The following is an 18597-nucleotide window of genomic DNA, read 5'->3' as shown; positions in this document are numbered from 1 at the left end:
AGGAACTACAAGATCTGACCTGAGCTGAAGTTGGACGCTTAACCAACACACCCAGGCACCCCAAATGCATTATCTTTTTAATCTTTGGTTATGACCACAAACTAGTTCTTTCAGTGTTGGACAGTGTCTTTTATCCCTTAACTGTTGATTTTTGTTCTTTTTCCCTCATAAAGTGATTCTATAAAAGCTTTCCTTCTTGAGGTGCCTGGGCGGCTAAGTCACTTGAGCGTCTGACTTTTGATTTTGGCTCAGGTCACGAACACAGGGTCGTGGGAGCCGCATGTTGGGCCCTGTGCTGAGCGTGGAGTCTGCTTAAGATTCTGTCTCTCAATCTCTCTCTCTCTCTCTCTCTCTCTCTCTTTTCCTCTGACCCTCCCCTACTCACATGCACATAAGTGCACAAACTCTCTCAAATTTAAAAAAAAAAAAAAGCTTTTTTTGGCGTGTCTCTGGGACACAAAAATATATAAGACGCCACTCTGGTATTCGATGGTACCCATGCTTTGACAGTGTCACATTAATAATGCAGCAAAGAGACATGGTCATCCTCCCTGACTTCGAGTCCAACAAAATCTCTATCCATTAACATAAAATTTCAAGATTATTCACATTTTTTACTCTTGAAAAAGTGAGAGCCATGATTGTGTATTTCCCTAAATATTATCTTTCATAATTAATCCTAGGTGTTTTCCTTAATTTTAATAGGATTATATAAGCAAATGTATCTTTCATATAATTTGTTTTTAATTCAGATACTCTATGCATTATTGAGATCTAAGTCAGTAATGCATCTGTATTACAAATGTGCATATATTGTTCTAAATGAAGTGTGAAGGATAGATTTTCATTTAGTTTTTGATCACCTTTCTTGATGAAACCTGATATTTTACTTAACATAAATCACATATTGGGCCAACAATTTTAGAATTATTGATATAAATGATTTTCCAGATTAGGATTTTAAAATTACTAGTACAATAATCCCCTCCCCACTTTTGGGGGGCCACAGTAGAAATCAGGAGTAAATTGTTCACTTTGCTTTTATTATTATTTCACCTACCTTTTTCTAACAGTGTCTGAGTCATAACATCAGGTAGTTTGTAAAAACTTTCGCCCCATTCGTATATGAGTAGTTTTCCTCAGATATATTTCTTGGGATATAAAAATGAAGCCCACTATTTATATTTGCAAATGTAAACTTTCAGTAATTTTATCTTACAAAAACATTTGTTTTATCATGTTTTTCTTTTGTTTCACGAGAAAATGAGATCAAGTGCCGGATTCTGAATGGCAGTGCTGGACATTTCCCAGTTGCTGTGTCCATAGCCGATGTTGGACTAGCACGGAACATAGAGGGTGAGGTACTCTACTTCATTTATCAGAATCAGATCTCACACATCTGGCCTGCTTCTGGGAGCCTGGCAGGTAATAGTTAATTGTTCTAAACAAAGAAAATTGCATACATTTCCGTCATTTCGTTGTACTGTTTCTAGAACAGGGTGGAGGGAGAGGAACCCAAAGCCCCCTCATATAGAACAAAGGAGACTCCCCTTTTGGAAAGCACAGTAATTAAATGGCTGACTAATTCTTTTGTTTCTTATGAAGCACAAGTCAGGGTGACTGCTTATACCTACATCTTAGGTTATTGAATTAATATCATCAATTATTACATGTTTCTATAACAAGCTCATCAATTATGTCAAGATAAGATTTATTAGTTATTATTCTGCTTACCAGCTGCTCCATTTGTAACCACAGTCTCAATGGAGCTACTTGACCCAGAAAAAGTTCCAGGAACAAATCGGGGAAAGGAAGCCTGACATAGAAGATGAAAAAAAAATAACACATTTTTCCTGTCCTGCTTCATTTCCCTTAGTTTGGGATTTTTGCCTTGGTCTTGATCCTTTTGGTGTGTTTTGTGTTTTTATTTCACTTTATTTTATTTTTATATTGTTGGGATTATTTCTGAGTTTCCCTTTTACTTAGAGATAATAAAATTTGGGATTTGGTAAGAGTCTTAGTTGACTTTAATTTCATTGAGAGTCTTAATTCACTTTCAGAACACAAAATGGTTGAGCATATAAAACCAGCATAATTTCTCTTTAGGATGAAGAAGACACTATAGAAAATAGCAGTTGATAGTAATGCCCCAAAACAGATGTTGGTTTGCAAATCTGTTATTTCATTAAATCACTTAGCCTAGTTTCCTTTATGGTTCCGGACTTCAGAGCTCAGGCTGTACTATGTGGCAGTGATTACACACACTGAGCCTAGTCCGTGATCTATTTGATGACCCATCCGTTGGATGATAAGAAAATTCTTGAAGGATGAGTTAGATTCTTGCCAAAGTTTCCTTTTGGTATTGTTGATCTGTTATTGTTGTTGTCATTTCCTTATGAAGGTGGTACTCTTTTGACTCTGTCTGGATTTGGTTTTAATGAAAATTCAAAGGTGTTAGTTGGAAATGAAACCTGCAATGTGATTGAAGGGGATTTGAATAAGATAACCTGCAGAACACCAAAAGTAAGACATCTGATTTTAGTTGTTTTTTTTTTCTGAAAACTAATGAATTAAGGGACATCTCAGAAGAAGTTTAAACAAGTGACATATTTACTTAGGAACTGCAGCATTATAGTAACGTTCCTTCACAATTATTTCTTCAACATCTTTCTGCTAAGATCCAAATAGGAAGTATTATATCCACATTCTAGATACCTAACATTTAGAAAGACCGACATAGAAACCAATACTAAACAGTGTGTTCGATTTGAAATAATAGAAGTAGAAACAAACTGGGGGCGCCTGGGTGGCTCAGTCCGTTAAGTGTCCGACTTCGGCTTACAGTTTGTGTGCTCAAGTCCCACGTCAGGCTCTGTGCTGACAGCTCAGAGCCTGGAGCCTGCTTCAGATTCTGTGTCTCCATCTCTCTGGCCCTCCCCAACTTGCACTCTGTCTGTGTCTCAAAAATGAATAAATGTCAAAAAAAATTTTTTTAAAAAGAAGTAAAACAAAGTAAAAATAAAATAGAGTGAGGAGAGGCTGTCAGAAGAGTTTCACAGAAAAATAGATGGCCTATCAGAGCTTGAAGGATGAAAGAGAGTTGATCAGGTAAATCTAAGTATGAAAGAACCTTAGCACTAACAGTCTAAAAAAATTCAGAGAAGCAAATCTTTTGTTTTTTTTAAGGACTATATATTTTAAATGTGTTAAAGTTTCAGTTTGTTGATAATAAATAAATACATAAATCTAATACCAAAAAACACCCCCATGTGAAGTTCCTTGTGGAATATTGCATCTTAGCACTAAATTGTTGTTCTTTCTCTTAAAAAATAGTGTTTAAGTTTAAACCAAGACTCTTGTTTATTATGTGCACAAAGATGCTGAATACGGTAATTAACATTAAAAAAATTTAGCAGACTAAGTGGGGGTATTATGTAGTTGAAATCTATAGGAAGAGTAAATTAGAGCATGTGTTGGACCGAATGATGATGAGAACCTGGAGGACAGGGTAAGTGAAAACATTGTTTAGATTTTCTGTTTCAGCTAAAGGCTGAGTGCGCATTAAGCAAATACCGTGTGCTGGAAAAACTGTTTTTCCTAATTGGGAAATCTGTAGGTCCTCTATCAGTGAGAACACCAAACGTTTTTCTTAGGGGTCCAAGTATTCGTCTTGGATTGTGAATCCAAGTCAGCAAAAGATATAATAATGTGATTTGTCAATGAAGAGGAATAGATTACATGAGTGTATTTTAAGAGCAAAATGTCAAAACTTTTAGTATCTTATGCTTTATTAATTTAAAAGAGTCACTTGTCCAGAGCATCTTAACTATATTGCAGAGCCCTTAGGAATCCAGTAATATAGATACATTTAAGTTGGTCATAACCTCCCTCAAAACCAGTACATCATATACCTTTATCTAAAACATTAAAACACGTAGCCTGCATTTGACACCACAGCTTTCTAAATATCTGAAAATTGATTCTGATTCACAACTTTGAAACAAAACATCTTCAGCAGTTTATTTTGAATGGTTCTAGTTGTTTTTAGCCATCAGATTTCTTCATCTCAACATTGAATATTTTCTAATTTTTTTCTTCTTATTTCAGAGAACTGAGGGTACAGTTGATATTTCAGTTATTACCAATGGATTTCAAGCCTCAGCAAAGGATGCTTATAGTTATAACTGTTTGCAGACCCCGGTTATAACTGATTTTAGTCCAAAAGTACGAACAATACTAGGTAAGGAAAATTTTAATGAGATCAGTCATTTGACATGTGCATGAAAGATATATATGTATATATGTAAGATGCATGTTTGTAAGATATATATACATACGTCATCACACATACATATACATCACATATATAAATGTAAACTATTTCTAGAAAGGTTTTTGAAGTATAGTTTCTCCTGCAATTTTTTTTTATTGTTTATTTGTTTTCGAGAGAGAGAGAGGGAAATCGAGCACACATGGGGGTGGGGTAGAGAGAGGGGGATACAGAGGATCCAAAGAAGACTTCTGTGCTGACAGCAAAGAGCCCAATGCAGGGCTCGAACTCAGGAACTGCAAGATCATGACCTCAGCTGAAGTCGGACACTTAACCAACCAACTGGGCCACCCAGTTCTTTCTTAAAGCAAAACCAGCCACAAGTTCTATTAGTCTATTTATTATTTCACTTTGAACATGTGTGATAAGGAGAAAAATATTAAGTTTTTTAGAAAGTACTTTGCCATCTTTTTTTTCCTCTGTGAAACAATTAGATACGAATTTTATCTCCATATGGCAGATATCAATTCTTGCACTGATTTTTCTTTTGCCTCTGCAAGCGTTAGGATTTCCTAAATCTGATGAAAGATAAGAAATGAGTTCATTTACTTAATATGCAAATTTTATGCCACATAATAAGTGGAATCTTCTTCTAAAACTTCTATTCTCTTTTAAAATAATAGGAGAAGTTAATTTAACAGTTAAGGGTTATAACTTTGGCAATGAACTCGCACAAAACGTGGAGGTGTATGTTGGAGGAAGACCCTGCCAGATTTTTCACTGGAATTTCACAGATATTAGATGTCTTTTGCCCAAATTGTCTCCTGGAAAACATGATATCTATGTAGAAGTCAGAAACTGGGGTTTTGCATCAACAAGGTATAGTAATGACCATAAACTCATGGGGTTGTGGGACACATGGGGCTAACAGCTTTGGGATAAGAAAAGAAGTAGCCATTCATCTTCTAATATTTGCAGTTGCTTTCTTTACCCATCTCTATCTCCTTTTTCAAAAGATTCTGAAAATATAAAGTGCAATACGTGCTTAGTTTTGAGAACAATTCAGATTATGTTGTAGGATTCTCTGTAGAACTAGATTTGTGTATATATCACATATGTTCATTCATTCTGGAAATACTTACCGAGCAGAGCAGTTAGTTTCTTGTTCAGTGCTGAATTCACAGTGCAGAATAAGAGGGACATGTCCTCTGCCATTAATAATACCCACAATTTTGTTGGGGAGGCAGATTTCAAACACATTACATCAACAACTTAATTATAAGTATGAAAGAGGCTATGAATAAGAGGTTACAGGTCTGTAAGAGCATATAGTAGAGAGCACTGACTTTTCCTGAGGGACAGGAAAGCATTCTCTAGAAGGCGACAATTAAGCCAAGAAATGGGTAGGAGCTGGCCATCTGAAGGAGAGGATGGAGAGAATCTTTCTCCTGTAGGTAACTTCTCACTATTTTCTTCCTGGAAGCTGTTTGTTAAAATTTTGAAGTAAAATTTCAGTGCTGGCCTAAGGAAAGTACTGGTTTAGATACTTAGAAAAAGAGAAAACTAAAATTTAGGAATTAAGAAAAAAGCAGGTAAAGCTGAAGTCAGAATAGGAGGAGAGATTATCGCAGCAGAATCTTGAGGTGAAGGAAGATGAGCAAGAGCAACCACGAACGAACCCCAGAACTACATCCCCCCTTTGATTAACAGGGCAGCTGGTTTGTGCTTTTGGTGTGATGGAGATAATGAATAGAATTGATCGCATACAAAGCTGGGTGTTTCACTGGCAGTTTAAGAAATACCAATCCAGGGGCACCTGGATGGCTCAGTGGGTTGAGCATCCCACTCTTGATTTCAGCTCAGGTCATGATCCCAGTGTCGCGGGATTGAGCCCCGTGTTGGCCTCTGCACTGGGCATGGACCTGCTTAAGATTCTTTCTCTTGCCCTTTGTGCCTCTCCCCCCACCTCTTCCTCAAATAAAAAAATAAAAATAAAAAATAAATAGCAATTCAGTTGCATAGAGGAAGTGAAATAGAAGTTAATACAAAGACTCATTTTACTTATGGTGAGAGCTAGGATGTAGGAGTCTACTTCTATGTATCAGGTCAGAACAGCATGACCTCCTCGGAGACACATCGTCTGTAACAACGCAAAACAAATTTAAAACTCTCTCATTGAAATAGTGGGAAGGGAGATCATGACAAGTTTCCAACATATATAGAATAATAAATTCAAATTAGTTGCATACAACTTTTATTTCTTTTTTAAAAATTTTTTATATGTTTAATTTTTGAGAGAGAGAGAGCATGAGCAGGAGAGGGGCAGAGAGAGAGGAGACAGAATATGAAGCAGGCACTGTGCTGACAGCTCAGAGCCTGACATAGGGCTCAAACCCACGAATGGTGAGATCATGACCTGAGCCAAAGTCAATGCTTAACCAATTGAGCCACTCAGGCGTCCTATTTCTTAAATTAAATGTATGGAATTTCATTTCTGTACTCTTACAGATCATGAATGCTGCCTTTATGTTTTACTGTAATGAATATGTAAAATATTTTAAAGGATAGTATATATTTCTTGTGACCTCAGTTCTCATAACCATATTTATTTCACAGTATTTTCAGTTCCTCCATCTGAAATTATTCTGCCATGGGATTTTCAGAAAACTAATTTTCATTGTTAGGGAAAAAATATTATTATATACATTATGATTATATATATAGTATGTTGTTACATGTTATATGATTATATTATTATTATATATACACACACATACATACAAACCATCCAACCAAATTAAAGCCATGATAATTATCATATTATCTAGTTTTAAAAAGTAATGTCTAATTAAATATTCAACTTCTTCCTCCTTTGAAATGAGTCATATTCTAATAAGAGTTTAGCAACAGGACGCCATGGAAAAGCCACTGAAACATCTACCAATTTTTCTTTTGCAGAGATAAGTTAAATGCTTCTATACAGTATATTTTGGAAGTGACCACCATGTTTCCACAGAGAGGCTCTTTATATGGTGGAACTGAAGTCACTATTATGGGCATGGGGTTCAGCACAATACCGACTGAGAACACTGTGCTCTTAGGTAAGAGTTTCATCCTCACCAAAGAGCGTTATCCCTTTTTCTCACTGTAAAGGATGTGCTTATAGGTGCTGAGTTATTACACAAATACTGTTCAATCATGGAAACGTTATTTTTCTATTAGTGTATAAAAAGTTAAGTGTGGTTAAGGTAGTAAAGAGAAATTGAGTAACTTTTTTAATTTTAATAAATATTTTACATATGATGCATATAAAACACTTTGAAAAGCTAAGGTCGGGGCGCCTGGGTGGCGCAGTCGGTTAAGCGTCCGACTTCAGCCAGGTCACGATCTCACGGTCCGTGAGTTCGAGCCCTGCGTCGGGCTCTGGGCTGATGGCTCAGAGCCTGGAGCCTGTTTCCGATTCTGTGTCTCCCTCTCTCTCTCTGCCCCTCCCCCGTTCATGCTCTGTCTCTCTCTGTCCCAAAAATAAATAAACGTTGAAAAAAAAAATTTAAAAAGCTAAGGTCTCTGTTGTAAAAATAATCAGTACACAAACATGATAACTATCAGAAAAATATCAAAGATCCTGCTACATAATGTGGACTTTTTGTGGTGCCTTTACCGTTTACTACTTATACTTCATTTCTATATTTTACAAAAAATATTTGAGAAAAAATTTCCCCCATCTTTTTTCTTTCTAGGGTCCTTCCATTGCAGTGTGATTTCATCATCAGAAAATGTCATAAAATGTATTCTTCATTCAACAGGAAATACATTTAGGATTACCAACAGTGGAGAAGATTCAGGTATCAGCCAACATTTGTATATTGTAAATAATGGAAGCACTTTACCCTGATACTGATTTTATTTTCATTTATTTAATACTTCAAAGTATTCAGAGAATAAATATTGCTATTTCTTTCTATAATTGGTCAGTAATTTGTCTATACTTTATCTCTTTGACATAGGGGGCTACATATAGAATGAGCCAGTGGTAGACTTGAGTCTAAAACGCTAGACTACAATTGCCAAGATGAGGAATCGCCATTCGATTTTATTGCAGTCCCAAACCTACTGAGTGTCTGTTGTTTGTTATTGGTCATAGGTCCCTAAATAAATATTTAAATTGACGTTATATAGATTTTCGCATGCCTCTACGCCTGAGAAAATTATGTTTAAAAAATTGACCATAGCTTTAAAAAAATATTCCATGTGACATTTCTGAACAACTTGTTATTGACTTTCTGATTTTTTTCAAACTGTTTCTTGATCATCAGTTTTGGAGGTGAGTGGCTTATTTTTTTCCTTAGCTTCTCATGATCATACTTTCCATTATTTCTGTTTATTTTTGTTACATGTTTAAATTATGCACATAAAAAATTTAGGATGTTAGCCTAAAAGAGTTTTTTGCTAGTAGCTGTACAAAAATGCAATATTTGCAAAGATAATTATTGAGAATTTTAACTCCTTTTCCTTTTTTCTTTTAAAAATGTGTCTCAATTCTTGCTCCTAGTACATGGATTAGGTTATGCCTGGTCACCATCAGTCTTAAATGTATCTGTGGGAGACACAGTGACATGGCATTGGCAAACACATCCATTTCTCAGGGGAATAGGATACAGGGTTTTCTCTGTATCCAGTCCTGGAAGTGTAATTTATGATGGCAAAGGATTTATGAATGGAAGAGAAAAATCTGCATCAGGTATGTTTCCACTTTGTTGAATTTTGTGTTATGTTTCTTTTTCCTAGATATAATAAAAGGATATTGTTTATATTTAAAATACTTTTGTATAAATAATATGTATAAATACACAAATGATTTGACATTGTATTGCTATAGTAAAAATATTAAAAATTTATAAACCTATTATAAGTGAATGTAAGCAATGTATTTTGTATATCAGAGATGATTTCTGATATCAGAAATGTCTTTCTTCATTCTGGAATAACCAACCAATTGAAAAAGTATTGAGATAAGCAAAATACAAAGAAAACTGGAGTATGTTTTAATCACACCAAACTAGTAGCAAGTAACAAACTTCTGTCGATTGGAATCAGCCTTAAAATCAGTATTTCTCCTAGAAGAACTCAGTGTAAAGTGTACTGTTAGACTGCCTGTTTTGTTTTATATATATATATAATCACTTTGAACTTTTTCTCATGAACACAAAGTATTGTTTATTTTTCACTGCATGTTGAGTTTTTCTTTAAAATTTGGTAAGTTATGCCATACTTAATGTGGTTTTCTAGAAAAATTAATGCTGGCTCTTGTCTTCCTGGAATGTAATTTCATTATACAAGATGGTTCTTTTATAACCAGTGAATCATTTTTTTACTACTTCCTTTTGAAATGTCATGTGCATGAAAAATAATAAACCTGTCATCTGCATGTGTGTTTGAATGATCATTTGAAATTTCTTTTTGAGGATGCATTAATTGCTTGTATTTATTACATACAATCTTATTTTATGGCAGGTTCATTTTCTTACCAATTTACTTCACCTGGAATCCATTATTATAGCAGTGGGTATGTTGATGAGTCTCACTCTATTTTTCTCCAAGGAGTCATTAATGTTTTACCAGCTGAAACCAGGCACATTCCCCTGCACCTGTTTGTGGGTAGCACTGAAGCTACATACGCTCCAGGTAAGAGGGTTAAAGATGGAAACTCTGTTACTCCAGTGACCCAGGGTGTATGTGACCTTTCTGGAGGAGGAGGCTGATGACTAGGTCTAACACTGCTTCTGTCTCTGACCAACCACACGACCTTGAATAAATCTGGACTGTTCTAAGACTGGAATTTGTTCTATAAAATGAGGCCCATGTTAATGTTGTCCTACCATTCTCCCAGAATCCTTGTATGCCTCAAATGAGATGTAGTGTGAAGAAGTTCTGACACTCTGAGGGCACCTGGATGGCTCAGTTGGTTGAGTGTTGGCTCATGTCATGATCCCAGAGTCAAAGTCTCCAGCCCTGCATTGGGTTTCACACTGAGTATGGAGCCTGCTTGAGATTCACTCTCTCTCTCTTTCTCTCTCTCTCTCTGTTTGTCTCCCTCCCTCTGTCCTTCTTCCCCAATCATGCTCGCTCGTGCTCTCTCTCTCTCTCTCTCTCTCTCTAATAAAAAAAAATGGGCCACCTGAGTGCCTCAGTCAGTTAAGCATCCAACTCTTGATTTCGGCTCAGGTCATGATCTAATAGTTTGTGGTTCCAGCTCCATGTCAGGCTCTGTGCTGACAGTGCAGAGTCTTCTTGGGTTCCCTCTCTCTCTCTTTTCTCTCTCTCTCTGCCTCTCTGCCACCCACCCCCACTCACACTTTCTCTCTCAAAATAAATAAACTTAAATAAAAAATAAGGTTCTGACCCTCTGTATGTGCCCCAAAATATATTAAGATGTGAAATGATGTTATTGTTTTATTTTCCCTATAGAATCTGGCTTTAGAAACATTGAAAAGGAAATTATTTTTATATTCACTTTTCTCTCTTTACTGCACCATCTTTGTCCAGGTCTTTATTTTAACTTTGTATTGCCTGAGCCTGTCTTGTCATTAAAACAAAAGAAAAGAAAAAGTTTTAATGGAATATAAGCCACCACCATTAAAATAAAGAGTAATGCATTCTGAGAACGGTTCTTGTTTTAGAATACTTATACATGACTTACGGGTAGTTCTTTTTATCTAAAGGACCTGTGAGTTTGCACTTGGGAAGCTCTGGGACAGACTGCCTAGCAACAGAACCCCAGTGTGGCCTGAACAATACTGGGGTTAAAAATTCAGATAGATTGGTCTTTGAGCTTTCAAGTTGTTTTTCACCATCTATAAGCAACATTAGTCCATCTGCTGGAACACTACATGAATTGATAACAATTACTGGATGTGGCTTCAGTAATCTCACATGTGCTAATAAGGTAAGAATATAATGATCTCCTTTTTACTACTGTGTACTCAATAATAAGGAAAATGTTTCATCCATAACCTCATAACGTAATTCCTAACAGCTTTATTGCAATATAATTCATATACCATACAATTCACCCATTGAAAGTGCATAATTCAATAGCTTTTAGTATATTCACAGAATTGTGTATCCATCCCCACACTCAGTTTTAGAACATTTTACCTTAACCCTTAGACATTATCCCCAACCTCTCCAAGCCTTCTAGCCTCAAACAACCATTATCTATTTTCTGTCTTTATGGACTTCCCTATTCTCGACCTTTCTTATAAATAATTGAATAATGTATAAATAATAGAATGATAATAATAATAAAATAGAATGTATAAATAATAATGTGGTCATTTGTGACCAGCTTTATTCACTTAGTGTAATGTTTTCAGGGTTCTTCAATGTTATATACTATGTTTATCAGTGCTTCATTCCTTTTTATGGCTGAATAATATCCCATTATATAGTATACACATTGTATTTATCCATTTATCATTTATGGGCATTTAGATTGTTTTCACCTTTTTGGCTATTATGAATAATGTAGCTATGACCATTCATGTATGGTCATAATTTAGTTTTAAGATTGATCCAAGAGATGCTTTAATCAGCCCCCTAAATCAGTTTTATGAAGAAAAAAGTTTGCACATGATTAAATTTTTAAAATTCAGTTGCTGTTAATATAAAATTTAAGTTCACTCCAGAGTAATGTATTGACTTGTTTCCATATTCATCTTACTTTCAGGTTACGATTGGTAGCTACCCCTGTATTGTAGAAGAAAGTAGTGATAATTCCATTATTTGTCATATCGACCCTCAAAACTCAATGGACGTTGGCATCAGGGAAATTGTCACATTAACTGTCTACAACCTGGGCACTGCTCTCAACACGCTGTCCAGTGAATCTGATGGGCGTTTTGTACTTTTGCCAAACATCGACATGGTGCTGCCAAATGCAGGATCAACTAGCGGAATGACCAGAGTGACCATAAAAGGCTCTGGATTTGCGGTTTCTTCTGCAGGTGCAGAAGTCTTTATGGGTCATTTGCCATGTAAAGTTCTGTCTGTAAATTACACAGCCATTGAGTGTGAAACATCTCCCGCTCCCCAACAGCTGGTGAAAGTGGATCTTCTAATACATGGAGTGCCTGCCCAGTGTCAGGGGAACTGCAGCTTTTCATACTCAGAAAGTATCACTGCTTTCATAACGAGAATCCTCCCAAACTCCATCAAAGGACCTGGAGAAGTTCTTATTGAAGGAGACGGTTTTGGCACTGCCTTGGAAGACATTGCTGTTTTCATTGGAAACCAACAGGTCAGAGCAATAGATGTTAATGACAATAACATCACCGTGCTGGTGAGTCCTCTCCCAGCTGGACTTCATCCTCTTAGTGTTGTGGTGGGAAGTAAAGGTGTGGCTCTGGGGAACCTTACTGTTAGCAGCCCAGCAGTTGCATCTGTCACACCCACTTCTGGAAGCATTGCTGGTGGAACTCCTTTGGTGATCACAGGAAATGGCTTCTATCCAGGCAACACCACAGTCACTGTTGGGGATGAACCTTGTGAAATTATTTCTGTCAACTCCAGTGAAGTCTTCTGCAGAACCCCGGCAGGGATGGTTGGGAGGGTCGATGTGAAGATCTACGTTAATACAGTTGCTTATCCACCTCTGTCATTTACATACACCTTGGAGGATACTCCGCTTGTCAGAGAAATTGATCCAAGGACAGGTACTCCAATGCCTTCCTTTTATTGTCTTGATATGATATTATCAGTAATATTTACTAGTGTAGAAATGGAATAATGTTTATCTGTGATTATTAAGATGTGTTCTTAGACAATCCACTTAACTCAATTAATACATGGGATTTGAGTTCTGTGTAGTTTCCATTTTGTGATTATTTTTTGCACATTCTTATGATGAAATTTTTAGTCAAATTCCAACTTCTATTTTGAAACAAAATCCCCATTAACATGACCTGAATTTCAAAATGAGGAAGAAATAGATGGGTATCTATGAGTTGAATTGATAATTTATGTCATTAATGCTGGTATGGCACAGGAAACAACTGTTAAAATTCAGGGGTAGGTGATCTTACTAAACATTGAGACTTTTTCTATGTATCTTGTTTCCATGAAACTACAATTGAATACTAACTTATTAACTCAACAGAGTTCTTTTTAAGAAGGTAATTGGCCCATTCAGATGGAAAAAATATTATGAAATAAGATTTGCATAATGATTTAGCATAACTCATTTTTCTAAGCTAAGAATAGATTGAGACGTCTTCTTAATTTTTTTTGTCATTATTCTATGCTGTTTCTGATAATCTTCAAGGTGTTGGAATGCTTATCATCTACATAATGAATTCTGGAGAGGCAGCTATAGTGTAAAGGTGAGAACATGGACTTGATGCCTAGGTTCAAATCTTGGTTCTTCTAATTTATAGTAATACAACTTCGGACAAATTTTTTTTAAATATTAGTTTCCTTATACATGCAGGTACCTACCTGATAAGGTTAAATAAATTCATTCATAAAATGTAACTTAGAATGGCAACTTTAATAAGAAAATAATTAAATGTTAGCCTTAAAAAAATTTTTTTTTACCTTTATTTATTTTTGAGAGGCAGAGACAGAGCGTGAGCAGGGGAGGGGCAGAGAGAGAGGGAGACACAGAATCTGAAGCAGGCTCCAGGCTCTGGGTTGTCAGCACAGAGCCCGACGTGGGGGAGATCATGACCGCGAGATCATGACCTGAGCCGAAGTTGGACGCTCAACTGACTGAGCCGCCCAGGCACCCCTAAATGTTACTCTTTTAAAAGGCTATTTAAAAATAATCTTTTTAAGTTTGTATTACCAGAAAATGTGCCAGGTTTGGGTGAAATGTATTCTCTCCCTTCAAGAAGTTTGCTAGTGAAATTTTCTTTGATACATTAAGTTTTCTCATTTAGGAATTTTTTTTTAAAGTGAACATTAACATAGCAATAACATACATTTCCCCATGTATTTGTAATCATTGCAAATGATGAATTGGATATTGGCATGTGTTTGTATTTCTGTGAGCCATTTCTGTTCCATCTTTTTGCCTGAATGTATCCTTCTTTAAAAAAAAAAAAGGTTTATTTAGGGACACCTGCGGGGCTCAGTCGGTTGAGTCTGACTTTGGCTCAGGTCATGATCTCATGGTTCGTGAATTGAAGCCCTGCATCAGACTCTCTGTGGTCAGTGCACAGCCTGCTTCGAATCCTCTGTCTCTCTCTCTCTCTGCCCCTCCCCCAGTTGTGCTCTCTCAAAAATAAATAAAACATAAAATAAAAATTAAAAAATTAAAAATAAAGTTTATTTATTGATTTTGAGAGAGAGAGAGAGAGAGAGAGAGAGAGAGAGAGAGAGAGAGAAGGAGAGAGGCAGAGAGAGAGAGGGAGAGAGAGAATCCCAAGCAGCACAGGGCTCAAACTCTTGGAACCTTGAGATCATGACCTGAGTCAAAATCAAGAGTCAGACTCTTAACATACTGAGCCACCCAGACACCCCTGAATGTCTCTTTCAAGTAATGTATTTAAAGTTATGGAACTTGCAGGCAAGTGAGAACTGAGCTGCTTTATTTACCAAAGAGATAGGCAATAGATCAAACTTAGAACAACACTTCCATTTGAAAGGTGAAAATGCTAGACAAAATTAAAAATTTAAGACTAAAAAATCATTTTTTTGGCTTGTATCTTAAAACTATTCCTAACATGAAAGATCTTATTAATTTCTGTGGTCTTTAAAATGACCATTTAAATGTCAGTGGTCTTTACTATGGTCAGTTATATGGCCATTTTTACCATTACTACTTGAATTAAAATCCGCCTACTATTTGATGACTCTATGTGTAACAAGTTATGTTGGTTAATATCTATTCACTTATTCTTTAAATATGAAGGCATTCATTTGGATTAACTATGAAAAATTCCTTGTGTTTAATGCCCTTAATGCATTTTTGTGAAAAGGAAGAAGGATTGAAGTACTTTGTTCTATGTGCATTTAGTCAAGGCATCAACATTCATCTATAATTCTTAATATTAATTCCTTGTTTCTGTATTTACTATCTTACGTATCATAATTTGTTTATCAAGTATATATATTGAAAATATTTAAATTAAGAAAAATAATCCATCCTCAAAAGAGTTGCCAATATCAGGAAAGTACTAAAAATAAAAAATTCTAAGCCTCATTCATAAAATATACTCCAACTCACCACCCCTGCTCAGACATTCATACTTTTTTTTTATTTTGAGAGAGAGAGAGAGAGAGAGAGAGAGAGAGAGAGAAAGCGTGATCACGGGAGGGACAGAGAGAATTCCAAGCAGGTTCCACATTGTCAGTGCAAAGCCTGACGTGGTTCTTGAATCCATGAAGCACAAGATCATGGCCTAAGCCGAAATCAAGAGTCAGACACTTAACCCACTGAGCCACCCAGGTGCCCCAGACATTCATACTCCTTAATTCTGAATCTTTTTCTTCTCTTTTCCCCTCTTCTGCAGTAGCCTGAATTAACATTAACAGTAGCAGAATAACAATGTGCTGGAAAATAATGAATGTTGAGATAATTTATAGTAAATATACTATAGATTATAATATATGGTACAGCCAAACTTTGTATTTTGTTAATATTTTTTAAGCTTTAAAATACTGGATATTATTTTGTTTATGGAAGTAATTAAGTATATCTTTCAATGCATATATAAGTACTGGATATATTGTTTTCTTTTTTTTTTTTTTAAAGGTCCACCAGGAACCCAAATTCAAATCACTGGATCTAATTTTGGTATTGATATCTTGGAAATTTCTGTGATGATAAACAACATCCAGTGTAATGTAACCATGGTCAATGATAGTGTATTGCAGTGCATCATTGGAGATCATGCTGGTGGCACCTATCCTGTCATGATGCATCATAAGACAAAAGGCTTTGCTGTGTCCACAGTTGTATTTGAGTACCCACTTACTATTCAGAATATTCATCCAAGCCAAGGTAGCCATGAATGTGTAGGAACCTACAAATATTTTATATTGTTTCAGTAAACACTTAATCTTATTTAAAAAAAATATTCTTTAAACACTGCTAAGATTTGTAGTTCCTATAACACATTGAAGATAGTTTGGTTTATCCATCAAATAAGCATGTGCATGTATCAATGAATCACTTCAAAATATTCATTTACTGCCTATATTTCTCTTAGTGTTAACATAATTTTATAAAATCATATTTAGACGTCACTGACCTATAATTACGAATACATAAATATTTTTTTCTATTTGAAAATTACTTTAGTGGTTAAAGAAAGTATAATCAATGTACTCTTAATTAAATAGTAATTTTGCATTTATGTTTTGACTACTCTGAAATTCCTTTTGACATCTCTGGTAAATAAAATTTTAGTTCCTAGAAGTAGTTGAAATAAATGACAGGATGTAATGTTTACTCAGTAAAGGTTTTAAATTAATACCATCAAAAGGAATTCTGTTGCATTAATATAATATATACTATATAATTTCAGTTCTAAGAATCATTTCATTTATTATAATTTACTTCCATTTCAGGTTTTGAAATATGTACACAGAGGAGGTTTTCATTTCATTAGCTGTGTTTTTCCCTTTTATTTTTCTTTATTAGGGAGCTTTGGTGGTGGTCAGACCATGACTGTGACAGGCACTGGGTTTAATCCACAGACCTCAACTATATTAGTGTGTGGCTCAGAATGTGCAGTTGACAGGCTTAAATCCGATTGCACAACACTATTATGTAAAACTCCACGTAATAATGGTAAGTAGTCAGAAAAAAGAGCGGCAGTCTCTGAGAAATGGTTAATGTTAAATCAGAGTCTAAATTTCTTCTTCTAAGATTTGGAGGCAATTGAATGACCTTTATGACTGTCCTCATTTAAAAAATTTCTTTTTAAATTTTTTTTAACGTTTATTCATTTTTGAGAGACAGAGAGAGACAGAGCATGAGTGGGGAAGGGACAGAGAGAGAAGGAGACACAGAAATCGAAGCAGACTCCAGGCTCCGAGCTGTCAGCACAGAGCCCGACGTGGGGCTCGAACTCACAAACTGTGAGATCATGTGAGCTGAAGTTGGATGCTCAACCAACTGAGCCACCCAGGCGCCTCTGACTGTCCTCATTTTAAACAATTTCTGTAGAACTTTGTTTTCTAGGTTTATATGTCTTTCAAGACTCATGACCTTTGGGCTAGATTAAATTGTTTATAATAAATTGTGGTTTTTCAGTTTATCAGGTAAACTGAGCATGCCTAATGGAGAACACATTTTTAATTCCTATTGAACTGTTAGATTTCCGTTAAAGATAGGATAGTATAATGGTTATGAGTGTAAACCGTGATAATGCATTGCCGAGATTCAAACCCAAGCTGTGTCTTTGGGCAGGTTATTCAACTACTCTGTGCCTCAGTTTCCTCATCTGTAAACTGAGAATAATCACATTTTCCTACTTTGTTATTGTAAGGTTTAATAAGTTAATGTATGTGAAGTGGATGGAATGATATCTGAAACATGAGGTGTGATTTGCTGTTGTTATTATTATTACTCTTATTTATTTATTTTTATTTGGTGGTTAAGAGCCCGGGCTCCCAGGAGCCGCTGAATTTCATTTTTCCACTTACTGTGTCACCTCAGTTAAGTAACTGAACTCTATTTCAGTTCATGCATCTATTAAGTGGAGATATTATTAACCCTAATTCTTGGGTTATCGTATTATTGTGAAGTTTAAACATCTGGTATTTTAAGTACACAACACATTTTAATTATCCAGTGAAATTTAAGATGAAACAAAAGGAATGCTCTAGGTGAATAAAAAATATGGTTTATACACATTTAAAAAAAATTAACAAAATTTGAGGAAGTCTTTATAAACATTTTTACTTCTCTGACTTTTTAAAAAATGTTTATTTTCGAGAGAGAGAGGGAGACAGAGTCAGACAGAGTCCAAGTGGGGGAGAGGCAAAGAGAGAGGGAGACACAGAATCCAAAGCAGGCTCCAGGCTCTGAGCTGTCAGCACAGAGACAGACGTGGGGCTCGAACCCACGAAACATGAGATCATGACCTGAGCCGAAGTTGGACGCTTAACCAACTGAGCCACCCAGGCACCCCTGACTTCTTAAACAAAGAATATTGAAGAAAATATAACACTTTTATGAATGAGCTTATTTATCATTTCAACATCAGTTTATATGCTGATTTTTTTTTAATGCAACAGTGCTGTCAAGATTTGTCGAAGTTTTTGGGGCTGTCTTGATGCCAGCTCTGCTTCTTTGTACACTTTCGTACCAGGTGTCT

The 18597-nt window shown here is 35.7% G+C and overlaps 1 protein-coding gene across 2 annotated transcripts in view; it reads left to right on the top strand.

Annotated features, from left to right (window-relative positions):
* The window catches only part of PKHD1L1 (PKHD1 like 1), a 157581-nt gene that overhangs the window by 57837 nt on the left and 81147 nt on the right, over positions 1-18597 (top strand). For both annotated transcript variants that reach the window (XM_045453885.1, XM_045453884.1), the window contains exons 29-40: positions 1261-1425; positions 2402-2523; positions 4108-4240; positions 4954-5149; positions 7229-7371; positions 8011-8115; positions 8823-9011; positions 9785-9955; positions 10993-11216; positions 12000-12984; positions 16026-16274; positions 16917-17066. In XM_045453885.1, the coding sequence (XP_045309841.1) occupies positions 1261-1425; positions 2402-2523; positions 4108-4240; positions 4954-5149; positions 7229-7371; positions 8011-8115; positions 8823-9011; positions 9785-9955; positions 10993-11216; positions 12000-12984; positions 16026-16274; positions 16917-17066 (2832 nt within the window). The remainder of the gene's footprint in view (positions 1-1260; positions 1426-2401; positions 2524-4107; positions 4241-4953; positions 5150-7228; positions 7372-8010; positions 8116-8822; positions 9012-9784; positions 9956-10992; positions 11217-11999; positions 12985-16025; positions 16275-16916; positions 17067-18597) is intronic.

This window comes from Leopardus geoffroyi, chromosome C3, assembly GCF_018350155.1.
Source record: "Leopardus geoffroyi isolate Oge1 chromosome C3, O.geoffroyi_Oge1_pat1.0, whole genome shotgun sequence".
Taxonomy (NCBI): domain Eukaryota; kingdom Metazoa; phylum Chordata; class Mammalia; order Carnivora; family Felidae; genus Leopardus; species Leopardus geoffroyi.
This window is presented reverse-complemented; position numbering and strand designations above follow the sequence as displayed.